Raw genomic sequence first — 10419 nt, 5'->3', positions numbered from 1 at the left:
AGTTGCCATTCAAACAGACTAACTGCCGACGCACATATTGTAATATGAGTTACTGCTGTGTTCCTGGATGTAACTGGTCTTCTGTCAAATCGAACAAGACAGGTACAGGTCGTACTTTCTTTGCCATATTGCGACCAGATTTAGCAAAAAGTGAAGAACAGAAGATTCACAGGGAGACGTTGCCAGGAATTATTTTGTCGCTGCGAAATGCCTCACACAGGAATGACAATATCATGCACCAGCGTCACAAGGAAACGTAAGATTGGAGATAGCTTCGTAATAGGCAACTCAGGAATAACGTGGAGAGGAAATATAGTGGCACTGACTTGATAACCTCGCGGTTTCTACCCATATAAACCATCTTCCTTCAAATCAGAGTTTTAGCATTTTAGAACATTCGATACCGTAATGTTTTCCTTTCAGTCAGGAAGCACTGGAGTCTGTAGCAAGTAATATTGTCGCGGAAGAATCTGAAGCAGATGTAATTTAAAATTGTTTCTCTCATCAGATTAATAGTTGCAGCGAACTACTGTGATATTGAGACATAATAACTTCTGACGCAAACTTCATCCGTAGAAATTGTTTTTCAGTGCTCGTATTTGTGATGTGCATTTCGATGATGATGACATCATCCCTTTCAAAGGAATGAGAAAGTTGAGGATTGGCGCTCTACCAAAACATCACTCACCAAAACCTCAAAATGTTTGTGTGCCACGCATACTGCCAGCTGTGCGAAAAGTTCAACCTAACAAAATCAGGCATTCAGATCAGAAGGATATTTGGCGTTCAAGTAATAGCATGTCTTTGACATTACGAGGTGATACAGCTTCGTAATGTCAATGTATTTCAGTTTGCAAGAACAAATGAGTGTATTCTTAACCCTGGGAACATTTCATCAAAGTAATCCTGTTTTATGTACAGCTCTGATATACTAGCCTATAATCGAATAATATATTCTTATTGGAAGAAGGACATTGCTTGATACTGAATTCCATGCCGCTCTTTGGACCATGCATTTTCTGTTTATATGTGCAACAGGTTAATACTTTGTGTTCGTTGGCAGGCAATTGGGTCTTATACTCTAGAAAAGAGATGCTAGTCATGGAGCTACGAAGGAATGGTGCTATTGTTCCTCAAATACGGTATATAGGCCTAACTCAAACCACGAATTTGGAAGAGTTTAGTGGCAGTCTCTAGCCCCAAGAACTAACAGGACTTTTCATTCAGGTTGGAGTTTGCACAGGATATGTAACCGCCTGACCTATGACCTCTGCGCGGTAAGACCACTCAGGCATGCAGCAAGGGAAAAAAGGCCTTCTGAGTCGTGTTGTCGAGAGCGTGGCGCTTGCAGGGGCTTGTGCCCTGTGCGTTTTGGTGAATACATGATATATCCGCTCCAATCGGTGCAGTCTGTGTATCCAGGGAAGAACCTGAAAGGAATAGTCATCCTCTTCTGCTACAGTGTTAGATGAGCGAGGGAACGGCTACAATGGCGAGCACGCAGTCCAATCCTGGATATGGCAGGCATGCGATGATGGAGAACGGAGACTGTCACGAAGGACCCGATGTATTTAATCGAATAGCAAGAGATTTGGTGAACGTTGCAGATATACATCGGGAAGCTGTGATCAGAACACCCGAATTGCACAAGGTAGTGCTTCGTCTGCATCACCAAGTTGCTGCTCCAAGCCAGGAAGTTCACATTCTACGCGAGAGCCGCGACGCTGGTATTGGAGCATTGAAGACATTCTGGGGTTCGTCTTAAGACGCTGGCATTGAACTTGATGGTATTGTTTTGTTGGATTCGTCTATAGACGTTGGCATATTGAAGTTGATTGTATTGTGGGGTTCGTCTTAAGACGTTGGCATTGAAGTTGATTGTATTGTGGGGTTCGTCTTAAGACGTTGGCATTGAACTTGATGGTATTGTTTTGTGGGGTTCGTCCTGAGACGTTGGCATTGAAGTTGATTGTATTGTGGGGTTCGTCTGAAGACGTCAGCATTGATCTTGATGGTATTGTTTTGTTGGATTCGTCTGAAGACGTTGGCATTGATGTTTTGATGATATTGTTGGTTTTATCTTGAGACTTAACATTGAAGTTTTGTTGATATTGTGGGGTTTGTCTTTCGACATTGACATTGAGTTTTTGAAAACATTGTTGTGGTGGTCTCATGATCATTATGAGTGTGTGTAACATATCTCTTGTACATGTTCTTTTGTTTTTTTACATGTGTTTTCCTTGCTGCGTCTTGATGTCTTGTCGCTTGTGAGTGATCCTGTGTCAGCTCTGGATCACTCAAACTATGGAGGGGGAAGTGTAACCGCCTGACCTATGACCTCTGCGCGGCAAGACCACTCAGGCATGCAGCAAGGGAAAAAAGGCCTTCTGAGTTGTGTTGTCGAGAGCGTGGCGCTTTGCAGGGGCTTGTGCCCTGTGCGTTTTGGTGAATACATGATATATCCGCTCCAATCGGTGCAGTCTGTGTATCCAGGGAAGAACCTGAAAGGAATAGTCATCCTCTTCTGCTACAGTGTTGGATGAGCGAGGGAACGGCTACAGATATTAAGCAGATTTGTGCTTCTTTTTATTGTTGGAATGTCCCCATTGAAAGTACCGCCCTGCCTAACTTGAGATTCCAAACCTTACATTCATTTTTGAGTAAGTTCAATATTCCAAAGCTTCTTTACCAGGATATGTAGAACTGCTAGTGGTAAAGTGCAATATGAGAGAGAATTATTAGTTGTATGATTGGTATTGTAGGCTAGTATTGTGCTGTAGATCATAATTTTTACTGCAGTGGACGTCGTAGTTTAGCTGTACCATTACATCAATTTTATTGTTGTTTTCAAGAAAACTTGATTTACAGGTGATATGGATGAGCTGAAAATTTGTTGTGGTGTACCGAATTCAGTCTCAGCATGCAATATCAACATTCACCCAATTCCTATTTGGGATGGTACCAAGGTGTCATCCCAAGATATTAGGAGATCTGCTGATTGTCTGATCATTGGTGAAGTGCATGTTCAAAAATATAGCTGTTTGGTTGAGACTTGAGTACTATTTCTCATCATGGCTGGAGATTGTAAGGATAGTTCTTCACAGTGCATATTTTGTAAGAAGGTAGAAGCCTCATCTGAGTTGACGATGCATCTGGATGAAGAATGCAATATATCGACTGAAGTAATCAGATTGAATGATTAATTAGTAATGTTAGCAAGGTAGTACAGACGTCAGCCTGGCTATGAGATTTCTCTGTACTTTGTTCAGTAGATGAGCTACTGTAGTCAGTTTTTACCTTTATGATGGCTCAGAAGCTGCCATGCCTGTATTTAGACATCCCAGGACAAGATTGGCGAAGGAGTGAATGACTGGCAAAGAGTTTTCATTTCCAATCAAATTGAAAATGCAGAACTTGACACCGCGGGAAGGAGATATCATCCTGATGTCATCAGATGGGCTCTGGAATTATACTGTCGCTCACCTGCTACATATCAGCATATTATTACTTTAAAACATTGCAAAGATACAGGTAAATGTCTTTTGTCATCTGAGGCGTAGTAATGTTGTGATGTAATTGTAATGCTTCCATTCACAGGAACTTTGTGAAGCCTCAACCAGGCATTAACAATCTGGCATTCAAAGAAATTGAGAGAGTAATGATGCAGCATGACCACCTCCCTGCCTTCATCACTCTCGATGAAATGAAAAGTAATAAGATGTACGTTTCGATATATATTAATGTAAATTAATTTCGTTATTATTTTATTAGTCAGAGAAAATTTGGTGATGTCTGAAGGAAAATTGGTGGGCTTTGTTGATGCAAACTTTTCTACTGAGTGCAAGCTGGCTGCACATATTCTTGGTGGGTTTGTTTTCAATAAGGTCGCGAACTGGGATTACAGTATTTGATTATTTTCCAGTATTTTACCTGCGCACTGTCAAAGGAGAAATCTCGCTCCCCATTGCGTGGTATCCTACAACTGTCACTCATGGGGGGTCTGGCTTTAAAATTTTGTCACTTACTTCGTGAATGTGAGATAAAGGGCATTCAAGTTCATGCCGTTATTGCTGACGGCATGGCATGTCTACAAATAGACAATTTTTCAAAGTTCTGGCTGGAAGCCAAGAAATTCCTCTAAACTGCTCCTTCTCCGCCCCCAATCCATATTGTCGTGATAGACAGATACTTATCTTTTCCGATACACCTCTTCTTCTCTTCTCAAGGTATTGTATGTAGCTATATACTCCTACCTCATCATTATTTTATTATTTCTTATCTTGCAGACCATGAGGAATGCTCTTTACTCGTCGAAATCAAGTGGAACAAAATACATGAACAAAGATGGGAATGACATACTATAAAACTCTACGAAAATGAAAAATACAGCCTCATGCTCAGACGGACCAGGCTCACAGAAGCCCATATTCGATTTAATCCATATTCGATTGAATCCATATTCCAACGTACATTTTCCATTTCAGTCTACTGTTCAATATTATCACAAGCCTTACAATTGACATGTAGATGAAAGTGAACTTGTCGACGGATATTCTAAGCTGGGAAGTGGGGAAAAATTTATCAACGATGGATGGAGCAAAGGGTACCTCTGACTTCATTCTCCTTATAAACAGGTGCAATAGTTTTTTTCTCAAATTTATTTATGTGAGCAAAACCAAAATTGTTATATTGTCTTACAGTTGGTTTGAAGTGACTAACTGCGGAGTCAGGAATCCTGTACGCAGCATGGAGGATCACAGGATCAACTTCCTCAAGGAATTTGTCCAGGATCTGATGTTATGGAAGGTAGACTTCAAATGCTTGCCATGTAAACTAATTAGAGTGATAAATCCTTATTTGGAAGGCTGAAGTAGATGAATTGGGAGAGCAAAAACGCATTCTTCCTCGAGCAACCCTGGAGGTATTGATTTTTACATCTCGAAATCTTGTTTTTCTCTGTGAACGCTTGCTTCGTGAACTGGATTATGTTTGCCTGCGAACTTTCTCGCAAGACATTTTGGAAGCTTTCTTTGGAAATCTGGTAAAAATATATTTCTTAATATTTAGGAACTGGCTAGTTCTGATACCGTATAATCTTTTTCAGATAAACTTAGGTAGGCACTCACAAAATCCTGATCTGAAGGCCGTAGCTTACGGAGTGCAGCAGATCACCCAGCGAAAAATTATAAAAAAGCTAAAAGGTCGAAACACCACTTTCGGTACACAAAACGCTTGGCATGAAGTCTGCAATGAGCCAATACTGAAACGCAGTAAATTCGAAGGTCTGCTAAGTCCTGGTATGAGGAAAGTTATTTAGCAGGCTACTTATGCAATTTTCTATTTTCAGGGTAATGGTACATGATGGTCATTTTCTCTCGCTGCCACCTCAAATGTCCAAGCAGAGAAGCTGTTGCTGTTTATATCAGTTTTGCATCATGTCAATTTGTTTGACTACTCATTAAGAGTGTTCTACTGTGCGAGCGATACAACAGATTGTGCACGTATACACGCATATTCAACTCTCTATATTCATTCCATGATAAGAATTATTCCGACCTTGATCTGTATTTCAAACACGTAACAAAAAGTGACTCTAAAATTTGATTGACTTGATTTGTGACTCATGACCGTGTCTTGGCCCAAAATCGTGGGGTTTTTACTTAAACATGAATAAAAAAGTGGCCTGTAACCAATGTTCCCTCTAAGCTGCGCACGTGCGCAAATGCGCAGTGCTGAAGCGGTCTCTGTGCACAGAAAATCTAAGTTGTGCACAAAAAATCCGAATTGATGTTTTTTTTTAGTCGTTGCGCACTGTTGTCCAAGGGACCACGCAGGCGCGCTAACTCGTGAAAAATTAGAGGGAACATTGCCAGGGGCAAATATCGCTGAAGTATAACACTGAGGTACAAGTGCGGCCCGCAAAGGTAAATATTGCGCTCCGTGAAGAAATGAAACTTTGCAATCACGAGTGTCTAACGAAAAATCTTTTCTTTTAGTATGGTCTCGTACGCGTGAGCGATACTGATATCATTTCAATTGCGCATTATTTTCTGGGAATGGCGAAATAACATGGTTTAACAAAGTTATAAATAACAATGGGCTAGCTCGAGGTTAATCTGCGAGAAACTAGTGCATAGTCTTCTCCGCGTGTCGTGAACATTGCGTAAGATTTCCTCGGGACCGTAACTGCCGCACCCCAAACCCTCAATTAGGGGGCCGAGATCGAAGGGAGCCCAAAATTATTTCGTGAATTAACATAAATCATGGTGTATTTTTGGGGAATTTTTCAAAATATTTTTCGCACCGCGCGCGAATTAATTTTGTCAAATATCTTGATTATTGGGTACCCTTCCCACAACAAAAAAAAATACGCGTGATTAAGAGAAACGGGCACTTGGGCGTCGGCCAATACCTAGCCACGACGAACCAAGACATATGAAGTTATACGCTATGTGTCATGCGACTCCGAGAAGTGCGCCAAAACGATCAGCAGCGAGAAAACCTTGGCCGAAAAGGACTGCCTTATATGCTGACCGAAAACTTCGACTCATACATATAGGTTTAATTGTCCATAGGCGCGTAAATGGCTGGCGCTGAATGTTCATGTGCTGGCGATCCGAGTCCCACAACAACAACAAAAATGCCATGTCGAGGGAACATTATTTGCCAGTAGAGAAATACCAATTTTAAATCGTGTTCGTGTTTTAGTTTAGTACGTTTGAGCGATTTCAATGTCTTTTGACATAGCCGATAGGAGGTCACGAAATAGCATCATGTAACGAAGTCATTATACCAACGGGTGCGCCCGAAGATGTTTAATTAATATTTAGAGGACCTACCTTTTCTAGCACACCTCACTCGATCAGCTTTACCGGTAAATCTGATTATGTGAGCAGAGAGAGGATAAAAATGGATAGCAATAGACATATGCAATTCCCGATAATATTGACCGATTCAATCATGAATCATATAAAATTTTCGCGCTTCGCGCGTTCAGGCGCCACAACCACCAAACCGGCCCCCGATTTAGATAATAAGTATCGGCAAAAATCGCAGAGCCCGATACGGGGGTCTGGGGGCGAAGCCCCCCAGAAGTTCGGTTTATCACCTTATGTGGTGGGCTGGTTGCGCACTATTGTCTAAGGGCCTGCGCAGTGAGTTAACGTGTTTGCGCAGACTCGTGAAAAATTAGAGGGAACATTGATTTCCAGTAAATATATCAAAATCTGCTTTTTTCAACTTCGGTCAACTAACTTTTTTTTTTTGTAAAAGTGTCCTTCTTGATAGGGAGCAATGTTCCCTCTAACTTGTGACGAGTCTGCGCACACGCACCAACTCACTGCGCAGACCATTGGACAACAGTGCGTGACGTCTAGAGAAAAAGGTCATCACTTCAGTTTTTTTTTTTTTTGTGCGCAACTTAGATTTTCTCTACGCAGATACCGTGTCAGCACTGCGCATTTGCGCAGCTTAGAGGGAACATTGATGGGGAGCCCATTCCCAACGTTTTGTTGGAGGGAGGCTGACGAAGTGCTGTTTTGATCCTGACTAAATAGAGCGAAATTTTAATTACATTTATGAAATGTTCCATGCTCTAATTTTAATTCGAATCTAATTACAGAGTTTCCTGAAAATGCTACAGGAGATTTGTATGGTGTGAATCGAGCCACGCTAATGAGAATGATCTCTGATTTGATATGAAGTGAACTTGATTTTTGTTGCATATATCTTTCGAATGCGCAATTGAATTTCTAAGATTTTGCGCATTCGTTAATTCAAATTTTAGTTTATTTTAGACAAAAAATGATTTCAGTCTCAGGAAACAGCGTGCAGACGGTTGAATTGTGTTCAGAGAAGGCGTGCATTTTTATAAGAGCAATATAGAAAACTTATCTCATTATAGAGCTGTATAGCAATTGGTCGTTACAAACACATAGCATTTGACATATGTAGGATGCCAGGGAACTAGGGTTACCATATTTTGGAATCGGGAAAAGAGGACACTTTTGGAAATCTTCAAACACAGAATATCGGAGGAAAATCTCAAAAAAATAATAAATTTTTCACACTTAGTGGTCGGTTGATAAAATAAAGGTCGGTCGGTCGGTTGATTTGAAAAAAGGTCAACTTTCCGGCTCAAATCCAAAAATACAGTTTTTCTTTCACGCTTTACGTTGGCTGATTAAAATATAGGCGTCTCTTTCGTTCGAACCTCGACTTTACTATTTAGCGTCATTTATGCCCATTTTCACTCGATTCTGTATCCACTATCCTGGCTCTAAAAGCTATAAAGGGGGACGGATTGCCAAAAAGGGGGACATTTAGACGTCTTCGGAGGATATTTTTAAAAACCTGATAAAGGTGGACAAATCCCCCTAAAGGAGGACGTATGTTAACCCTACAGGGAGCGAACTTGTTATATATGATGCACGTTAAATAGAAAATAGTAACAAACCGTTTCGAGTGTCAAATGGCCCAGCACACTGAAGCACGCAAATCCCTCTATAAAACTCGTAGACGCATTCAAAAACAGCAGAATGACGAGGTCCCTGGGAAAATTATGTTTCCGTTTTGTACAGTACTTTTTATAGGTGTCGGAAATGACTTTAGGCTACCTCAAATAGTTATGATTGTAGGAGTTGAACTTGCTGAGAGTGGGTAGAGCGCCGCTACATAGTCCAAAGGAAAAAAGTACTTGAGCAGTTGCCTCCTTCCAGACCTGTTATTATCATTATGTCGACGCTTCGATATAAAATAAAAACCGTTTTACAATTCAATCAACCTTGGTCAATATAAAGCAGCGAACTGACCTTTTCGGCCAGGGGGGCACATGAGATTTACGAACCACGCAGGTCACTCGAATGTTGATGAGCTTTTTGGTCGCACGATAATAGCAAGCGGCGCAAACAATTCTTTTATTACTACACATTAAAATCGATTACAATCATGTCTTGAAGACTCACAAGTAGATTTTCAAAGTTAATGAATGAATGGGGTACGGCTGGGCTCATTTGGCGCTTGGACATATAAATATGGAAGCCTTCAGCAAACATGCGGCGATCATTTTGTGCAGAGGTTTGGTCGCCGACGATTTTTCTGCCTGTGCAGACCCGGAGTTGTTGTTGTTGTTGTTGTTGTTGGATGACACGTTCTGTTGTTGTTGTTGTTGTTGTTGGATGACACGTTCTCTTATAATTGAGAATATAGGTAAACTAAGTTCTGTAAATTGCGGGTATTTTTAATTGTGAGGAGGGTACCAACCAATACTCAAAGCAACAAACCGAGTGACAACAAATTGTGCGAATTGCTAAGAAAAATATCGGGTCAACTGGATCTGTCAGGAAATATTCTACTTTGTGGTCATATGCGCAGATCTACGAAAAATTGTGGCAGTCCCTGACTTTGCCAATACGTCGGAACTGATGATTTAGTCATCAACATTCGAATTTTCGCGGTAAGCTGATGAAATTTCTGGTTCGCCGGCCTCGCAAGATCACAATAAATTACAGGGGTATATTTTTATGCTACAGCTAATTTCGAGAATTACCATCCGGACCACTCAAAACCTTCTTGCGTGCCACGGGTACCCCCGCGCCGATATAAAGTACGTCATGGCTAGTGAATATCACATATGGAATGAATAGAACTCAGGTTGATATAGCAAATATGCAGGCCTATACTTCACATAGCTCCACACAAAATCCCTCAGTAGTCGCACTTTCAATTTTGCCAACGTCGGAGAAGCGATTGCTACACCTTGAATATTATGCTATCAGTACATCGAGATCGTAGAAAGGCCAAATCACCTGCACTTCCAATAGTTTGCCAACATCCGGTTTTAAATATTCCGTTATACCGTCCGAAGCACCTTCTAAAGTCACAGCCCTCGCCATCAGGACCATCAACATTATAATAGGCGTCGTAGCAGTGACGTACACGACCTTTTTTCTAAATATGAGCGATGTTTTCAACAGTTATTCTGTGACGCGGCTGCCTATTCATTACTTTGCTTGTCTATCCGATCCCTTCCCATACTGAGAAGTACGCCGCGATCCATACTATGACCAAGCAAAGAAACAAATCTGGCTTGATTGTACCATAATCTTCCATACTTTCGATCCTCCCGAGTATATGATTACTATGCAGCAAAGACCAAAACAAAATATTAGTAGATTAAAAAATATGGAAAGTCCATTTATTTGGGATGGTTCGAACATTGCACGTACGTCCGAATTCTGTGTGAGAAGCTCGGTCTTTCAAATGCTCGCATTCGCATAAGAACCTTGCATGATTCTGCACTATGGAATTTATTTATGACATAATATTTATTTTACAGTATATGCTTGATAATTTTCCTCAAAGTTATTTGAATTTTTTTAACTATTTTACCTCGCTTCGGAGCAGTTGCCGAAAGATAGT

General features: G+C 40.9%; 1 protein-coding gene and 1 long non-coding RNA gene across 2 annotated transcripts; both read left to right on the top strand.

The window, feature by feature from the left end:
- The first annotated feature begins 1248 nt into the window (after positions 1-1248).
- On the top strand, positions 1249-2402 carry LOC145434659 (uncharacterized). Its single transcript, XM_080312001.1, has 2 exons — positions 1249-1727; positions 1815-2402. The coding sequence occupies exons 1-2, from the start codon at positions 1469-1471 to the stop codon at positions 1856-1858; spliced, it is 303 nt and encodes a 100-aa protein (XP_080168127.1). The 5' UTR covers positions 1249-1468; the 3' UTR covers positions 1859-2402.
- A 1144-nt stretch (positions 2403-3546) lies between these two features.
- LOC145459631 (uncharacterized) lies at positions 3547-4057 on the top strand. The gene is made up of 3 exons (XR_013921491.1): positions 3547-3710; positions 3772-3864; positions 3923-4057. It is a non-coding gene; the product is annotated as an uncharacterized LOC145459631 (long non-coding RNA).
- Positions 4058-10419: the final 6362 nt, after the last annotated feature.

This window comes from Botryllus schlosseri, chromosome 2 (assembly GCF_051294905.1).
Source record: "Botryllus schlosseri isolate E-star chromosome 2, Bs_hap1, whole genome shotgun sequence".
In the NCBI taxonomy this organism is placed as follows: domain Eukaryota; kingdom Metazoa; phylum Chordata; class Ascidiacea; order Stolidobranchia; family Styelidae; genus Botryllus; species Botryllus schlosseri.
This window is presented reverse-complemented; position numbering and strand designations above follow the sequence as displayed.

Coding starts and splice junctions, on each gene's coding strand:
- LOC145434659 (XM_080312001.1), top strand. CDS start 1,469: ATGAGCGAGGGAACGGCTACAATGGCGAGCACGCAGTCCAATCCTGGA. Junction 1,728..1,814: donor ACGCGAGAGCCGCGACGCTG/GTATTGGAGCAT, acceptor ATTCGTCTATAG/ACGTTGGCATATTGAAGTTG.